Source organism: Bufo bufo, chromosome 1 (genome assembly GCF_905171765.1).
Source record: "Bufo bufo chromosome 1, aBufBuf1.1, whole genome shotgun sequence".
Lineage (NCBI taxonomy): Eukaryota > Metazoa > Chordata > Amphibia > Anura > Bufonidae > Bufo > Bufo bufo.
The window spans coordinates 453,826,040-453,846,236 of NC_053389.1; the positions used below are offsets into that span (position 1 = coordinate 453,826,040).

The window sequence follows — 20,197 nt, forward strand, 5'->3', positions numbered from 1 at the left end:
GCCAAGGGATGACGTCACTGATGTAATATGCCTCTTATATGTGGAGAGCGGTGATGTCACAGATGTAATATATCACCTATATATGGACAGCGGTGATGTCACTGATGTAATATATTACTTATGAGTGATATATTACATCAGTGACATCACCACTCTCCACAAATAAGTAATATATTACATCAGTGACATCACCGCTCATCACATATATGTGGACAGCGGTGATGTCACTGATGTAATATATCACTTATATGTGGACAGCGGTGATGTCACTGATGTAAAATATCACTTATATGTGGAGAGCGGTGATGTCACTGATGTAATATAACATTATATGTGGACAGCGGTGATGTCACTGATGTAATATATCATTATATGTGGAGAGTTTTCATGTCACTGATGCAATACAGCGCTCCAGATGGCGACCAAAATGGTCGCCAATGTGCCTTAAAATTTGCAGATGGCGACAAGACTTGTCATAGGCTACAGGCCTGAGGTCTATTTGGTAGTGAAATCCCAGCGCAGGCAGGCGTGATGATGTCATCACGCCCGCCTGTGCCAGGACGCGGTGAGGTGTGCGCGTCTGTGTTGCACCATCCCTCGCCGTACCAGCAGCTAGTGAGCGCCAGTGAAAGGAAACAGGTAAGTATAAGATTTTCGCTTTTTTTTAAGGTGTGGGAAGGCGGGATCCAGGGGGCCCAAGTAAATTCTTGCCCAGGGTCCAATCAATATTAAAGACGGCCCTGGCTAGAGCATTACCAACCCTCTTATTCCCCCACTGCAGGTGGTGGCCATGACCATACTTGTCAACGTCTTTGACAATGTTGCAGATCACTTCATGAAAGGGATGAGTCAATTTTGTGGGCATTACTAGGTGAGCCAAAGGGGGAAAGGGGGGGGGGCTTGAATCTTTTCTCTTTAAACCTTTAAAAGTAGGTAAGTATGAATGACCATAATAGAAAACACATGAGAAATAAAATTCTGAATAAAAGTAGTGTCTATCAAAAATGTATTAAACATCAAATCAGTACAGTCCACAAAAAGCTGTCCATTACTAATTTTTCATAATGAAGGGGCTCTTCCATTCAGTAGATCACCAATGCCACTGCTAATGGAAATCTCTGTGTAATTTTAGAGGATTCAAAGGTTAGAGTAGCAACTGGGCACCTGGCACCCAGTACTATGAGAGGCTAAAGTGTATGTAAGGGAATACCAGTTTTTATGATCCCTGGTCTGTGACAACACTTTGTTCATTATCATTGTACTATCATGTTGTGTTCCTTTTCTCTGTGCTATGACATAACCGTGGTCCTTACCCTGTAGGTATGACATCACTGCTTAATAAAATGTTCTGTTACGTCACTGCATTCATTATTCCCATGCTGTTACATCAGTGCGTGCATTATTCTCATGTTATGACATCTCTGTGTGCAATAATTATTTTGCTTCACTTTGGTCATTACTAGAGATGAGCGAAGTTTTGAAAAAATCGATTTGGCAACTTCGACGAAGTTCGCCAAGAAATTTGATTTGTTCCAATTTAATTTGTCATAAATCGCTATAAACCACTGTGCCTTAGGTTTTGGCCACATAGAGCGGCCGTGCTGCTGGCGGTTTGTGGATAACAGCAGGGGCTGTTGCTTGTATGGGGTTTTGGTAGTTAGGTGGGGGCACAATATGCATATTATTGCTGTTCTGGCCAGCAATCTCCTGCAGGTTATTTGACAGTAAACACAGAATATTAACGAGCACTGGCATACCCACTTCTCCAAACCCAGCACTCTCTTGCTCTACAGGTTGGTGCCCTTCTTCTGCCATCTGCTTTCCCTCCCTTTTCACATCATCTAATATTGATGAGAATATGTCATAGCTCATCCTCTCTGTATCTTGCTGACTTTTCTAGGACATGGAGACCAAGAAGGATGATTTGGAAGAAGTAAAGCCAGCAAAAGATGAGGATGGTCATTATTGGAGGTTATTGGTTGGCACGCTGGCAGTAGAATAATAAAGGCTTCCATCTTATTGATATTGAATTATTTTTATGGCTGATGTAGGAATAAGTAAATGTAGGAATTAATGAATTAAATTGACACAGAATAAGTCTCCCTGCAGTCTCCCTGCATTCTCTCTGAACTCTCCCTGCAGTCTCCCTGCACTCCTCCTCTCCAATATATTGCTATTAATCGTTTTCAGCAACACTGCCCCTAGCACACATGTGCTTGCCTAGTCTCTCCCTATGCTCAGCTCATAGGACAATGGTGGAGACCACACTAGATGAAGGTTTTATATGGCTGTGACATCACAGGGGATGGCTATTTGTGGATTGGCTAACTGCATTGCATTATGGGTGATCTTGCGTGATTATGGGTGATCATCCCTGTATTCTCATATCACTGTGCTGTTACTTCTCTTTTGTAATTAACTCTGTGCTGTGGCATCACTGTCCTTATGTTCCCTGTACAGAGATATCATTGTTTATCTCTGTATTTATTTTCTCTTTGATGGGACATTATTATTAGACTATATTGTAAGTAGATTCTATAACATGACTATAAGCACTATTCCAATGTATTGACATTGCTGTGTAGATTTTAAAAGACCGATATGCAGTGTGTGTGTATGTATGTATGTATGTATGTATATATATATATATATATACAGTGGATATAAAAAGTCTACACACCCCTGTTAAAATGTCAGGTTTCTGTGGTGTAAAAAAATGAGACAAAGATAAATAATTTCAGAACTTTTTCCACCTTTATTGTGACCTATAAACTGTGCCACGCAATTGAAAAACAAACTGAAATCTGTTAGGTGGAGGGAAGAAAACAAAAACATAAAAAAAATGTGGTTGAATAAGTGTGCCCACCCTCTTATAACTGGGGATGTAGCTGTGTTCAGAATTAAGCAATCACAATCATGTTAAATAGGAATACACCTGCCATCATTTAAAGTGCCTCTGATTAACCCCAAATAAAGTTCAGCTGCTCTAGTTGGTCTTTCCTGAAATTTTCTTAGTCGCATCCCCCAGCAAAAGCCATGGTCCACAGAGAGCTTCCAAAACATCAGAGGGATCTCATTGTTAAAAGGTATCAGTGGAGAAAATATGGCACAACAGTGACATTACCAAGAACTGGATGTCCCTCCAAAATAGATGAAAAGACGAGAAGAACATTAAAGGAGCTGCAGGAATATCTGGCAAGTACTAGCTGTGTGGTACATGTGACAACAAACTCCCGTATTCTTCATATGTCTGGGCTATGGGGTAGAGTGGCCAAACGAAAGCCTTTTCTTGCGAAGAAAAACATCCAAGCCAGGCTACATTTTGCAAAAGCACATTTGAAGTCTCCCAAAAGCATGTGGGAAAAGGTGTTATGGTCTGATGAAACCAAGGTTGAACTTTTTGGCCATAATTGCAAAAGATATGTTTGGCACAAAAACAACACTGCACATCACCAAAAGAACACCATACCCACAGTGAAGCATGGTGGTGGCAGCATCATGCTTTAGGGCTGTTTTTCTTCAGCTGGAACTGGGGCCTTCGTTAAGCTAGAGGGAATTATGAACAGTTCCAAATACCAGTCAATATTGGCACAAAACCTTCTGCTAGAAAGCTGAACATGAAGAGGAACATCATCTTTCAGCATGACAGCAACCCAAAGCATACATCCAAATCAACAAAGGAATGGCTTCACCAGAAGAAGATTAAAGTTTTGGAATGGCCCAGCCAGAGCCCAGACCTGAATCCGATTGAAAATCTGTGGGGTGATCTGAAGAGGGCTGTGCACAGAAGATGCCCTCACAATCTGACAGATTTGGAGTGTTTTTGCAAAGAAGAGTGGGCAAATCTTACCAAGTCAAAATGTGCTATGCTGATAGACTCATACCCAAAAAGACTGAGTGCTGTAATAAAATCAAAAGGTGCTTCAACAAAGTATTAGTTTAAGGGTGTGCACACTTATGCAACCATATTATTTTATTTTAATATTTTTTCTTCCCTCTACCTAAAAGATTTCAGTTTGTTTTTCAATTGAGTTGTACAGTTTATAGGTCACATTAAAGGTGGAAAAAGTTCTGAAATGATTTATCTTTGTCTCATTTTTTTACATCACAAAAACCTGTAATTTTAACAGGGGTGTGTATACTGTATGTATATATATATATATATATATATATATATATACACTCACCTAAAGAATTATTAGGAACACCATACTACTACGGTGTTGGACCCCCTTTTGCCTTCAGAACTGCCTTAATTCTACGTGGCATTGATTCAACAAGGTGCTGATAGCATTCTTTAGAAATGTTGGCCCATATTGATAGGATAGCATCTTGCAGTTGATGGAGATTTGAGGGATGCACATCCAGGGCACGAAGCTCCCGTTCCACCACATCCCAAAGATGCTTTATTGGGTTGAGATCTGGTGACTGTGGGGGCCATTTTAGTACAGTGAACTCATTGTCATGTTCAAGAAACCAATTTGAAATGATTTGAGCTTTGTGACATGGTGCATTATCCTGCTGGAAGTAGCCATCAGAGGATGGATACATGTTCTCATTCTGTTTACGCCAAATTCGGACTCTACCATTTGAATGTCTCAACAGAAATCGAGACTCATCAGACCAGGCAACATTTTTCCAGTCTTCAACAGTCCAATTTTGGTGAGCTCGTGCAAATTGTAGCCTCTTTTTCCTATTTGTAGTGGAGATGAGTGGTACCCGGTGGGGTCTTCTGCTGTTGTAGCCGCCTCAAGGTTGTGCGCGTTGTGGCTTCACAAATGCTTTGCTGCATACCTCGGTTGTAACGAGTAGTTATTTCAGTCAACGTTGCTCTTCTATCAGCTTGAATCAGTCGGCCCATTCTCCTATGACCTCTAGCATCCACAAGTCATTTTTGCCCACAGGACTGCCGCATACTGGATGTTTTTCCCTTTTCACACCATTCTTTGTAAACCCTAGAAATGGTTGTGCGGGAAAATCCCAGTAACTGAGCAGATTGTGAAATACTCAGACCGGCCCGTCTGGCACCAACAACCATGCCACGCTCAAAATTGCTTAAATCACCTTTCTTTCTCATTCTGACATTCAGTTTGGAGTTCAGGAGATTGTCTTGACCAGGACCACACCTCTAAATGCATTGAAGCAACTGCCATGTGATTGGTTGACTAGATAATTGCATTAATGAGAAATAGAACAGGTGTTCCTAATAATTCTTTAGGTGAGTGTATATATATATATATATATATTGCAGAGGGAATTTTTGTCTGAGATGGCTTAAAATTCAGTCACACAAGAGCATGCCAGTACTATAAATGTAACTTTGGGAAAGGAGGAGACTGTTACAGATTTTGCACAGGGGCCCACAAAAGTTATGTTTCTGTCTCAAACACCTCATTCTGCAAAAACTCGAAATTATTTTACTGATCTTTTATTTTGATTATTGTGATAGAGCTTTTCACTGTTCAGTATGGTATTGGAGGGGTATAAGAAGTTTGTAGCTTTGGATCTTCAAGAGTACACTGACATGATTTTATTCATTTATTTATTATTTTCTGACAAGTCTCTTATTTAATAATTTCCCTAAAATGTACAACAAAATCTACCATTTCTACTACACTTAGTTGACTTTTTAATGTATAGAAAATACAGACAAAGAACTTTATTACTGTCAGATCCAATTACTAATTTGTTTTTGTACTTGGCGTCCGGTGTAAAATTACTTATTTTTTCCAATTATTATTTTTGGCAGTTACATTCCTAGTATTACTGGTAATGTGCATAATTCTATTGTAACTAATGAGCAAAAGAGGCTACTTTCTCCTCTACAATGTCGGTGTCACTCTGCTTTAAAAGAAAGAATACAGCTGTTATGTAGCAGTGTAAGATAAAGTTTAGATAAATGGAAAATATTGTGCAATTAACTGCCAAAACCACAAGCTGGTGATCTAATACTCATGATGTATGCGTGTACAATTCACATAACTATGTTTCAGTTTTTACTTGCTTCATGGAGAATTAGAGTGTTTGTTTGGAAATGCACATTAGGAATTATTAGCGGCCAAATTTCTGCTGGTGAAAGAAATGTTAGAACTATAAAGATGTAGTAAGGATTCCTCCTCACATTGTAGGGGTGTTGATGCGGATTAGTCAGTGTTACTCAATCCATTAACTGTCAGAAGGGTACTATAGCAGTAACAATCCTGGAACGGATGCCAAATCCATATAGAAGTCATCCACAGAAGTATGCTAAGACAGTATGTGGGGCAGGCAACTGGTATAGATGATAGCAGAAATCCCAGGGCCTTGTGAAGGTTCCCAGTACTGTTATAGCTAATGTGTCTGAAAAGCTGCACCTAAGGCACTGCTTCTCAGGCAGGCTGTCAGAATCCAATAGGCTGCAATAGTATTCTATTCCAGTCTATGGAACTAAAAATTGTAGTGTAAAAAAAAGTAAAAAATAAATAAATGCAGAAATCACAAAAATATAAAAAATCCAAATCACTTTAAATTACATTTAAAGGAAATGTGTAAACAGGAAATGACCTATTGTTTAAATAACATTTTTATGTTTTTTTAATTTATTTTTAAATCATTTTTGATAATGCTTTTTAAATTTTCCTTGTCACTATTTATATTTAAACAATACATTTCTGCAGTTTTCACACTGGACACTAAGCCTAATAACTGGTGCAAATTCTTGGTTTATACAGATCACTTTACTGCAGTTACAGTTGCAAGAAAAAGTATGTGAACCCTTTGGAATGATATGGATTTCTGCACAAATTGGTCATAAAATGTGATCTGATCTTCATCTAAGTCACAACAATAGACAATCACATTCTGCTTAAACAAATAACACACAAAGAATTAAATGTTATGTTACCATGTTTTTATTGAACACACCATGTAAACATTCACAGTGCAGGTGGAAAAAGTATGTGAACCCTTGGATTTAATAACTGGTTGAACCTCCTTTGGCAGCAATAACTTCAACCAAACGTTTCCTGTAGTTGCAGATCAGACGAGCACAACGGTCTGGAGTAATTCTTGACCATTCCTCTTTACAGAACTGTTTCAGTTCAGCAATATTCTTGGGATGTCTGGTGTGAATCGCTTTCTTGAGGTCATGCCACAGCATCTCAATCGGGTTGAGATCAGGACTCTGACTGGGCCACTCCAGAAGGCGTATTTTCTTCTGTTTAAGCCATTCTGTTGTTGATTTACTTCTATGCTTTGGGTCGTTGTCCAGTTGCAACACCCATCTTCTGTTGAGCTTCAGCTGGTGGACAGATGGCCTTAAGTTCTCCTGCAAAATGTCTTGATAAACGTGGGAATTCATTTTTCCTTCGATGATAGCAATCCGTCCAGGCCCTGACGCAGCAAAGCAGCCCCAAACCATGATGCCCCCACCACCATACTTCACAGTTGGGATGAGGTTTTGATGTTGGTGTGCTGTGCTCTTTTTCTCCACACATAGTGTTGTGTGTTTCTTCCAAACAACTCAACTTTGGTTTCATCTGTCCACAGAATACTTTGCCAGTACTGCTGTGGAACATCCAGGTGCTCTTGTGCAAACTGTAAACGTGCAGCAATGTTTTTTTGGACAGCAGTGGCTTTCTCTGTGGTATCCTTCCATGAAATACATTCTTGTTTAGTGTTTTACGTATCGTAGATTCGCTAACATGGATGATAGCATATGCCAGAGACTTTTGTAAGTCTTTAGCTCACACCCTAGGGTTCTTTTTCACCTCATTTTTGCAGTCTGCGCTGTGCTCTTGCAGTCATCTTTACAGGATGGCCACTCCTAGGGAGAGTAGCAGCAGTGCTGAACTTTCTCCATTTATAGACAATTTGTCTTACCGTAGACTGATGAACAGCAAGGCTTTTGGAGATACTTTTATAACCCTTTCCAGCTTTATGCAAGTCAACAATTCTTAATCGTAGGTCTTCTGAGAGCTCTTTTGTGCGAGGCATCATTCACATCAGGCAATGCTTCTTGTGAAAAGCAAACCCAGAACTGGTGTCTGTTTTTTATAGGGCAGGGCAGCTGTAACCAACACCTCCAATCTCATCTCATTGATTGGACTCCAGTTGGCTGACACCTCACTCCAATTAGCTCTTGGAGATGTCATTAGTCTAGGGGTTCACATACTTTTTCCACCTGCACTGTGAATGTTTACATGGTGTGTTCAATAAAAACATGGTAACATTAAATTCTTTGTGTGTTATTAGTTTAAGCAGACTGTGATTGTCTATTGTTGTGACTTAGATGAAGATCAGATCATATTTTATGACCAATTTGTGCAGAAATACATATCATTCCAAAGGGTTCACATACTTTTTCTTGCAACTGTATATATTATTTTAAACCTACCTGTAATGTGAAGGAGATATCACCTCTGTGTATAGATAAAACAGAATCCACCCTACACAATAGGTGATTGCTAATTCTTATCTATTCTTTCCTTGTACAATAACCTCTGCACAGGTCATAGAGCATGCCTAGAAAGCTTTCCATGTAGGTCAATAGGGTCCCCTCCTGTACATTGTGTCTATGGACCATGGGGCTGCTGTAAAGGAATTTTCTTAATGATTTCTAAAGGTTGTTAAGAACAGCTCAGGCAAGGATGACCGGCTGAATAATCATGTTCAGAAAACAGAATAAATAAATCTGCAATCAGAAAATGAAAACAGATTACGAAAAAAGGAGAAGTTTTACTATCTGTGGCAGAAAGTGGCAGAAAACATTTTTGGTGACACATTTCCTTTAAAAGTAATAAAAAAATAAACATTGGTATCCCTTCATCTGAAAATGTCCATGCTATTAATATATAAAATATATTTTTCTACATGTTGAACATCGTAATGTAAAAAAAATAAAAATGGCTGATTTCCTCTTTTTGGTCCACTACCCCCCCCCCCCCAAAAAAAAATCGAATAAAAGTGACCAAAAATCCACATGTACACTAAGAAGGTGCCAGCAAAAACTATAGCTGTGCCACAAAAACAAGTCCTCACACAGCCCTGTGGACAGCAACATACAACAGATATGGTTGTTAGAATATAGAAAAAAAGACAAAAGACTAAAATGTTTTTCAAAGGTTTTTATTTGTTTAATATAATAAAAATGATATAACTTTGGTATCACCGTAATCCTAGTGACCCACAGAATAAGGTAGTCCAACTGATCAGCTGTTTGAAGAGGAGATGACACACCATGCGAGCCTGCTTCTTGTTTATTTCACTGCCCGTCATCTTGCACGATTTGGCTGTGCAATGTAATGACAAGTACTCACTCTGTTCACTTGAGTACATGTACATGTACATGTAATTACACTAGACTACTTCTACAGGGGAGACAATGCACATTGTAATGAAGAGGAAGCAGCACTCCTCTTCAAACAGCTGATCAACTGGTGGTACCGCGTGTCGGAGCCCTGCCGATCAAATATTGATGACTAGCAAACCTGAACTTCAAAGTTCGGGTCCGTACCAAACTTTGCGAGTTCGGCTACCCGGACTGAACCCGAACTTTGCAACAAAAGTTTGGGTTCCGCGTTCAGTGTTCAGGCATTTAATAAAGCTTGTTGAAAGACTGCAGGGCAGCCAATCAACAAGCTTTTAAGCCACTTAGAAGCTATCACAGTCATGCCTAGTAATAGCATGTGAACCCATCCTCTATACAACCTGGATCACGTGTAGCACTGCCCATCAGCTCTCAGTAGTGCAGGGACAGGAAGAAGGCAGCTGAAGTGATGGAGAGTGTTAGGAATCTCATCTGACTTTTTATTCTGTGGGTGACCTATGGTGATTTTTTTGTGGGTGCAATACACCAGCTTTACACCCCTGACACAGAAATATAATAATTAATCTGTCTGTTAGTTTGGTGGGTGACATATACCCACTTTAGGTGTAAGGTACATCTGCACTGCATACATGACAGGGAAATTAATATAGTTAATCCATCTGTTAGTTCAGTGGGTGACATATACCCATTTTTGGTGTGAGATACACCTGCACCGCATCTGTGACAGGGAAATTAATATAGTTAATCCGTCTGTTAGTTCGGTAGATGACATACCCATTTTATGAGTGTGGTACACCTGCAATGCATCCATGACAGGGAAATAAATATAGTTAATCCGTTTGTTAGTTCAGTGGTGACCTCAAAGAATGAGGAGAGTGTCAAATAAGGGACGTGGCCCTGTTCTTGGTGCTGCTGGTGTTGGTGGAGCTCCTGTTGCAGGGAGAGGATGTGGTCGATCTGTGCCAGCTACACGCCCAAATGAAACAGCTTCCTCAGGTGCAAGTAGGCGAGAAAACGTCCAGCGTTATTTTGTAGGCCTGAATACTGTTGTACGAATGGTGAGGCTAGAACAAGTAGAGGCGGTAGTAGATTGGGTGGCTGACAGTGCTGAAAGCGCAGAGTTGGCACCTTCAGCCCATGGGCATCTGTATTTCACCTCACCCCCTTGCAAATCAGCCAAGCAGTCTGAGCCCAAAGTCATGCAGCAGTTTCTTATGCTTTTTGATGACTCTGCTGGAAGGGTTTCCGTGGGCCATCCACCTAGCCCTGCCCCAGAAGTGGAAAAGATTGAGTGCACTGATGCCCAACCACTTATCAAAATACTGTAATTCCGTCTGGTAGAGACGGAGACTTTTAAAAACCTTATGGTGGTGGTTGTCTCACAGTACGTGGTTCCCAGCCGCCACTACTTTTCCAGGCGAGCCATTCCTGCCCTGTACATCCAAGTGGCTGGGCCTGAGGCGGATAGCAGTTTGGCGCATGTCGTCCTGCCACCAAGGATTGCAGGACATTTCTCATTGCCTCCTGTTTCTTCCTCCTACTCCACTTCCTCCTCTACTGCTTCCTCATTCACTCAGCGTAACACCTGCACCATCAACTTTAACACAGCCAGGTGGAAACGACAGCAGGCAGTTTTGAAACTCATCTGTTTTGGGGAAAAAACCCACACCGCTCAGAGCTGTGGACGGGCATGGAACAACATACCAATGAGTGGTTGGTGCCACTGAGCCTCAAGCCCGGCCTGGTTGTGTGCGATAACCGGCAAAATCTCATAGCATGTGCTGAATTTGGTGGTGCAGAGGTTCCTGAAAAATTACCCGATATGTCAGAGCTGCTGCAGAAAGTGCAGGCCATCGGTGCGCGCTTTCAGCATTCTCACCATGTTGCTGCTCACCTGTCTGCGCAGCAGCATAACTTCGGCCTTCCCGCTCACCACCTCATATACAACATACCCACAAGGTTGAACTCCACCTTGAACATGCTGGAGAGACTGTGCGAGCAGCAGCAGGTGATAGTGGAGTTTCAGCTGCAGCATGCACGGGTGAGTCACTCTGCGGAACGGCACCATTTCACCACCAACGAGTGGGCCTCCATGTGGGACATGTGTGCTGTGTTGTGCTGTTTCGAGTACTCCACGGACATGGCCAGTGCCGATGACTCCGTCCTCAGCATTACTATCCCACTTCTATATCTCCTTAAAAAAAAAATGCTTTGGGTGATGATGGAAGAGGATGTGGCACAGGAGGAAGGGGAGGAGGAAGAGGGATCATTTCCACTGTTATCAGGCCAGTCATTCACAAGTGAATTGGAGGGTGGGTTCCTGCACCAACAGAGGCCAGGTACACAACTGTCTAGCCAGGACACAGTTCTGGAGGATGATGAGGAGGAGGAGGTGTTCACAGCAGGGTGGAACCCAAAGCAGCTCATGGGCATTACTGGAGCGTGGCTGGGGGATACAGAAGACACAGACGATACACCTCCCATAGAAGACAGATTGTCATTGCCTCTGGGCAGCCTGGAACATATGAGCGACTACCTGCTGCAGTGCCAACGCAGCTGGGGCACCGACAGCACCTCAGAAGGGAGGGTTAGCATGACCGAAATGTGGAATAGCTGATATGAAACGTCTTAGCAGGAGGCAGCATTTCAGCAACATGGTGGAACAGTACATGTGCACATGCCTACATGTACTGACTGATGGGTCTGCCCCATTCCATTTCTGGGTCTCCAAATTGGACACATGGCCTGAGCTTGCCCTTTACGCCTTTGAGGTATTGTCCGAACTTATGTTTAGTACGGCAGGGGGGTGATCACAGACAAGCGCACCCGCCTGTCCACAGCCAACGTGGACAAGCTCACGTTCATTAAAATGAACCAGGCATGGATCCCACAGGACTTGTCCGTAACTTGTGCTGAATAGACAAGTATACCGGCCGCACCCAGCTATTGTTATACTCCAGAGCACATTCTCTTTTCCATTTCCCAATGATTTGGGGCCTTCCCAAATTTATAAAAAAAATAATAAAAATTAATGAAAAAAAAAAAACAAAAAAAACAAAACAGTCTTGGCTATCTCATCTTCCTCTACATTCACACTGCCACGTTTACCGCCTCCTCAAGCTCCTACTCCACTTTGACCTCCACCTTCTAGTTCAAATTTATATATTTTTTTTTTCTATTCTATGTTATTTTAAGTAATTTCCCTATCCACATTTGTTTCCAGGGCAATTGTCCTGCTCTTACCCCCATTTTGCTTCCTTTTGCAGCCCTCTAGCCCTTACTATGACTATTTTACAGCCATTTTAGTGCAACAAATTTCAGGTCCCCATTGACTTCAATGGGGTTCGGGATCGAGTTTGAGTCAAGTTCGGGTCCCGAACCCCAACTTTGACCCGAAGTTTGGGCGAACCCATCAAACTCGAACATCAACGAGTTCATTCATCCCTATTGATGACCTATCCTGACGCTAGGTTATCAATATACTATGTATAACCTGCACAACCCCTCTCTCAGTCCTCAAATTCACTGAAACAAATTTTTTACAAAAGTTTTACAAAATTCAGGTCAAATCCAAATCATTTGCAGTCGATTTTCTCATCTCTGTTCATAAGCAAAGTCCTTGTTTTCTTCTCACCTCTTCAATGCTTTCTGCCTTTCTATACTGTACATGGGGCAGAAGGCGACAAGAGGCAGGGTCAGTGAATACACCCGATAATGTCCAGCATACTCTTTACACATGGGTTTTTAGACTAACAACTCATTGAGGCAGATTTAAAAATGGAATATTTCAAAGTTTGATAACCTGTCTCGGTACTGCAATCTGCCCGTTCTCCCTCCTCTGTAGCCATTCTAGTTCAGCTATATCTATCCAATCCTACATTTCTAGATTTTTTTGGGATACAATACCAGTTTTGACTGAAAACTGCATCAGAACTGCAGTGTCCTGATGTTATTCTCTTTCACATTTGACCTACAGTTTTTTTGTAAGGATGTCGCCAAAATGGTACATACCCAAATCTCAATAACAAAGCACATGAAACAATTTGTACCCCAAAATACTGGTGACTGATGATGGGTCTGACCTGGCATTTACAGTTGTTTAAAGGCTTGCCCCATGGTTAAAAAAAAAGTACTTTCTTCCAGAAAGAGTACCTCTGTTCTACATGGGCTGTGTATGGTATTGCAGCTCGGACCAATTCAGCTACCCTACGAACAATAGTTGTGCTGTTTATGATAGAAAGCAGACATATTTTAATATTATAAAAACCTTTTAAAGTGAAATGGCTCACTCTGTATTAGTAAGCTGGAAATTTCTTTTGAAACATTATGTATCTTTTTTAAATTACTTGTACAATATTATACTATACTATGTATGCTTGTAACATAATGGCAGGAAAATCTTACCTTTGTATGTTACTGCTGCTCTTCATTGCAACATCCTATATTACATCCTATGTTCTTTTATGGACAGTCGATTTCTTGGTTATTTCTGTGCATAATTTCAAAACTTGTGCACCATTTTCACAGACAGAATTTTTTTACTGAAAAACATCTAATTTTACATCCTAAGGAGATGCAGTAGAATGTCTCTTGGCATAGAATATATTGCTATACACATGATCCAGTCATACAGTAAAGTTGTATATTTACCTTATTGTCTACATTTGTACTGCAAATATTTTATTACCAACCTCTTCCTTTTTAGTTCCCAGTGTTCCACGATCTGTTACTATTTTAGACGTTGGCTCCACAAGTGTCACATTGCAATGGAATAGACCAGAGTATACCAATGGCTATTTAAAGAGTTACAAAATCAATGTACTACTTCTTTCTACTGAGTGTAATGTTAACCATGGTGAATGTATTGAAAAGAGCCAGGACCTCTACTCCTACCAAGAGAATACTGTTGAGAAGACAATATATGGCTTGAAGAAGTTCAGATGGTATAGATTTAAAGTTAGTGCAAGCACAACCGCTGGATACGGTGCTTCATCGCCATGGATTAATGTGCAGACCTTATCTGGTCGTAAGTGAAAAATTCCTTAGAAATTTTTACTAACATGCAAGCTAATCACTAACCAAAAAAGAAATTCACAATTTCAGTCTGCAAAATGTGACATTAAATAAAACCCTAACCACCATGGTGTATATGATATTACTTATAACATGCAGTGCTTAAATTGTTTCATATAAAATTAAGCTGGTTTCCAAAAAGGGAACCAGAAAATGGCCACAGTATTAGTTAGCTCCTATAGAAGTTTCACCAATCTTTAGAAATATTTAGCACCTGTAAATGTATAACTAGAGAGTATAGAACTGTGAATGCAAGGTGATAAGTTGTCAGGAGAATCCAGTAAAAAGTGTAAGGCTAATTTAACACTAGCGCTAAAACTTTCTGGCAGGCTGTTCTGGCAGAGGAACAGCCTGCGGGAGTTCATAGTATTTGGAATAGCTGGATACTACCTTTCTGCGCCAGAGCCCATTGACTTGCAGCAGTATTTGTCCGGCCGAATCTTGGCCCTAATGCAAGAAACAGGCCAGATCCCTACCAGGTCCTATTATAGTCAATGGGGTCTGGCGCCGGCAGTTTTTGGCTATGCTGGATGCCCTGAACTCCAGCAGGCTATTCTCCTGGCAGAACAGCCTACCAGACTATTTTAGTGCTAGTGTGAGACTAGCCTAATTGACAGTAGCCATGTTGGTTACCAAGCTTACCTAAAACAGATAGAACTAAGAAACAGATTCTAATCAACTCGTCAAAAAGATAAGTTGATTTTATCATTACTTGCAATAAGAAAAAGAAAAATCCTCCAGCATGGTTGTCCGCTGTTGAAATCCAAGTTTTATATGGTATACATTAAAAGTACAGGAACATGACCCATAACAGGTGGACATGTTTCGACATCAAGTCTTAGTCATAACCTTGTTGATTTTATCATTACTATTACATTTTATTATAGGAGTTCTAGTTCAGTTAGCTCTTTTCATATGTCCTATTAAAATATATGAATGATGCACAGGGGATCCACTGTTCAGGGTCCCTGCTCAATTACTACTCATGTATACAGCCTTATCAGTAAGGTGTACAAGTACATATGGCACTCATTCTGTAGAGTGCTGCCATTATACATCACAAAGATTAATGAATTTCCCAAAATTCCTTAGCATCGGCCATCAGATTCGATTTGAAATTAAAATCTTATGGGAAATTCATGTGGACTCGATTCAGTCATCTCTAATCAGAGTGACATCCAAATCCCACCAATGTGTCCGTGAACTGAAATGAGAGATCCCTGCTACTAAACCTATTAAGTACCGCTCTCAATTTTCAGTGTCCTGAATATAGAAGTCATTCCAATGCAAATACGTTACGTAAAAGACACATATACTTCCCAGCAAATCCATGTTGTCATTAAGCACCCAGGGAAACACATATGCATTTTCACACTAATTCGACCACATTAGACAGGAAAACCTACATAACTGTGACCATTTATTTTTTATTTTAATATATATTGTATAATATGTAGATAATGTATGATTTAGAAAAAAAATAAAAATTGAAGTAAATGCACTTCAAATTTTATCTGCCTAGCTCTTCTTCTGTACCTACAGTATATGGTCACTCTGCATCATGGAAATTAATGAAGGGATACATGCTCGAAATTTGTACCTTTGTTCCCAGGCCTGGAAAAGGTCATACATTAAAGAACACATATATTTGCTATTACAGTACATTGAAGAATTACATTTCAAATGTATTCTCAATTAGTTACATTTAACATTCTTTTGGCCAAACCTTGGCCCAACTATCTAAATGACAACACTACACCAAGAATGGATTAAATTGGCCACATCAGCTGTTTTACTAAGCCTTGACTAAATGAAGCCTTACAGCTTGCAAATGATAAATGTTACAGAATTAGTATCAGCATATAAAACATTGCATAACATCATAAACAACATATACAGAACTGTATATAATTTTCCCAGAGAACTATTTAATGTCATGACAAGTGATATCGAAGAAACCAAAATTAAAAAATTCAAAGGTTCAAAATCCACAGTATAGATAAATCGCATCCACTTTGCTGCTTCTGCAAAATGCTAAGGAATTTGCCGCAAGCAAATCAGTGGCGGCAAATTCATAGCATATTAGTCCACATGCTAATCTGGCATCTGTTCCTCAGTGTCTGCGGATAATCTGTCATGCAAAACATAAAACTAGGTATCTATAAGTACATTGAAAAGTAGATTAGTTCTCATAAGCATCATTTATCAGCACTTATCACCTATCCACAGAATAGGGTCAAGAGAACAGAAGCATGAGTACCCTGTGAATGGAGCGGTATTGCACATGCATGACCACCACTCTAATCATTTATGGGATTGAGGGAGATAGCTGTGCTGTGCTTGGCAATCCCAAAGAAGTGAATGGAGAGGTGGTCACACATGTGCAACACCTCTCCATTCACAAGTTAGTTAGGGCCCTTGTTTCCATGATCACTAAAGGTCCAACCTGTGTTTAAGTGATGAATTATGTTTATGGTAAAAAGAGACAAGGTAATTGCAAAGACTTTAAGGAGTACAAAAGTGTAACGTCCCAGGTCATCCACTTATCTTCTACCTTTGGATAAAGAGTTGTTTGCTGCTTCAGACATTTCCTTTTTGTTAGGAGAGTGAAGTGATGCAATATAACCATCACTATGTCATGATGTCATAACCACAGAAATAATAACCAGATACCAAATGCATTAATCAGTATCAACATTAGTAAATGAAGAGATGAATAACGAGATAATGTTTTTAAAATATACTTTTATGGTATGCAATTGATTCCTGTTATAAACTATCTATGGTATAGTTTCAAAAGGGTGCTCCAGATCTGAAAAAGATCCTTCATACCCCTAGTGATTTGGATAATAAACCTGTATGCTGTATGTTGTCCTCCCCTTTCATCTTGTCCTCTGGTCACACATTCATCTTGACCTTTAGCCCACACCTCCTGTCCTGTGGATTCCCCTATGACCTTCTACTGAACAAAAAGGAGGTGCGACAATATTTAAACTACTTTACCTCTAAGCCTGCTTCTTTATTTTTTTTGATATAATATCAGTATAGATGCTGTAATAATTAATACGATCGATAATTTAACCTGCAGGGTTTACTGGGTTTTCATGCTATAAACACAAGTGATTGGTTCTCCAGATTCTGCACTCAGAACATTTTTACAACTACCTCAGTATCAGGACGCAGATGAATTGCAAAGGTGACCCTGACCTCTATAAGATTCACATTCCTGTGCAAGGATAGAAGCATGGTAATCAGGAAATGATGCTTGTTAGTTACAGTAAATGCATTATTGTGGAAACCAGGACAAAAGTACTTATGAGCGGAAGTGATTGGATTATGATAGGAGAGATGCTTCATCCATAGTCAGTAAATTGCGATGATTTATAAACTTAAGCCAAGTTTTCTCCAACAGTTCTAACACACAAAGAGAGGAAATAATAAATCTGCAATTTTCAGATTTAGTACAAGTTATGAGAATATAACACAAAGAGGTTGCAGTCATTGTTTCTTCCTATTACGAAATTGTTGAGAATGTCCACAAAAACACAGAATAAGGAAGGGCTCATGCACATGGCTGTAGTCATTTTTGTAGTCCACAAATTGCAATAAATAAACACAGATACAAGCCGTGTGAGTTCCCCATTTTGTGGAACTGAACGTCTGGACCATAATAGAACTGTCCTATCCTTGCCCATAATAATATTTTTTTGCAGGTGCAGCGGAACGGACATATGAATGTGGACAGCATACGGTCTTTTGCGCACTAATGAAGTGAATGGGTCTGCATCCAAGCCGCGGACTTAAACAACAGTCGTGTGCATGAGCCCTAAGGGTGTATTCATGTTCACACTGCTGTATTGTCAGTCTATATTTCATCATCATATTATGAAACAGCAACATGAGATCCCACTAGAGGAAAATAGGAAAACCAACATTGTTATGACATTGCCTTACATACATAATTAAGAAGTGTATACATCTTGACAACATTTAAATGCTCTATTGTACCAAAAATTGAGAAAAATAGCCTTTATTTTAAAAAAGAACAGTTTTGTGTCTACAGCTCCTAAGCAAACCAATAGGTCTCCATGGTTACCTAATACAAATATTGGGTTCTGAAATCATACTACTTTCCTTGTGACACTTTCTATTAGCCAGTGCAGAGAGCTACTAAGAAGCAAAGACCCAGCTTAGACAATAATTACATATTCATTTAAATGGGTTACATATACAATAGTACAATTCCACTGTTGAGGCCACTTTTGTATGTATATATGGTATACATACAAAGTATAAAACAAAAACAAATACATAGACTTTGTACAGAAGAGAGAGGACCCTGCCCAGAAGGGCTTAAAACCAATCTAATGAGGAAGAGGGGAGGAATCAGTAGGTTAGGAGCTACTCATATGGTTGTGTAGTGGCAACAGGGTTACTGTAGGTGGTACTGAAGAGATGAGTTTTCATGTTCCTTTTGAAACTTTGAATGGTGGAGGACAGCCTGATATGCCGGGGTAGCGAGTTCCAAAGTATGGAGGGTGCACATGAGAAATCTTGTAGATGATTGTGTGAGGAGCAGATAATATAAAAGCAAACAAGGAAGTCTTGTTAGGATCAGAAACTACCTGTGAAGATATATTGGGAGATTAGGCCAGAGATTAGTGTTGAGCATGAATATTCGTATTATGAATTTTTATCACGAATATCGGCACTTCGAGAATTCACGAATATTTAGAATATAGTGCTATATATTCGTAATGACGAATATTCTTTTTTTTTTTTTTTTTAGCACAGTACACATCAGGTGGTCATCCCTCCCTTCTTCTTCTAGCTTGTGGGCCAATGAGAAGGCTTTGTCACAGCTTAGCAACATCCCTAGCAACCAATAGAAAAGTTGCCTACCCCTTACTATGTAAGAACCTCCCCAGCAGCCATTTTCTAAAGTTTATTGCAGCTATAAAAGAGACAGCAGTGTCATTGCTGTGCTCTCTGCTTTGTGTTATTACATTAGACAGTTAGGGGGAGATAGTCAGTGTAGGTTAGATTGATCTATAGTATAGCTGATAGGTTCCAGTGCAGGGTGTTAGACAGTGTAATAGGTTCTGCTGTCCATACATACATGCTACAGACATAGTGCTGTGATGTCATAAGTTGCACGTATTGCGAAAAAATATGTGCATCATTAATTGCAGAAAATTCGCAAGCGCAAATATATTGGAGACTCTATCTGCATATAAAGTTATTCTAATGTTCTGCCGTGCCAACCATTTTCTCCAGTCTCAGGAAACTTATACCAGCTTGAAAAATGTAGCATAAGTGACCCACGCCTGTATTTCGCGCACATTACGTGAATATTACATTGCCGATTTTCACAATCAAGAATATAATCTCGAATTCTCGAATTTGCGACGATATGACAAATATTTTACAAAATATTCGCGAAATATCGCAAATTTGAATCTTGCCCCTGCCGCTCATCACTACCAGAGATATAGTCTCAGCCTGATGTTGAGGGACTTTGTAACAGGAGGGAGTGGATATAATTTATCAATTATAGATGTCTTAGGCCATGTTGACATGTTATTTGAGACTCTGTTAGGTGCCTCTGTCACAGATTCTGTCACAAATATGGGACAAAATAGGCTATGGACTCCATTATAATCAATGGAGTCCTTTGGGTGTTGTTTGTGCTTATCATTTGATGGATCCAGCGCTTCCATTATTTTTATTGTTCAACTCCTATAACGGAGCAGAACAATGGAAATAAAAAATGCTGATAACGATGGCTTAAAGTGAACCTGCCACCGGGATTTTGTG

At 39.9% G+C, this 20,197-nt stretch overlaps 1 protein-coding gene across 3 annotated transcripts in view; it reads left to right on the plus strand.

Moving 5' to 3' along the window:
- Positions 1 to 20,197, plus strand: part of PTPRQ (protein tyrosine phosphatase receptor type Q) — a 538,157-nt gene that overhangs the window by 370,365 nt on the left and 147,595 nt on the right. For all 3 annotated transcript variants that reach the window (XM_040408443.1, XM_040408453.1, XM_040408462.1), the window contains exon 45: positions 14,013 to 14,333. In XM_040408443.1, coding sequence (XP_040264377.1) covers positions 14,013 to 14,333 — 321 coding nt within the window. The remainder of the gene's footprint in view (positions 1 to 14,012; positions 14,334 to 20,197) is intronic.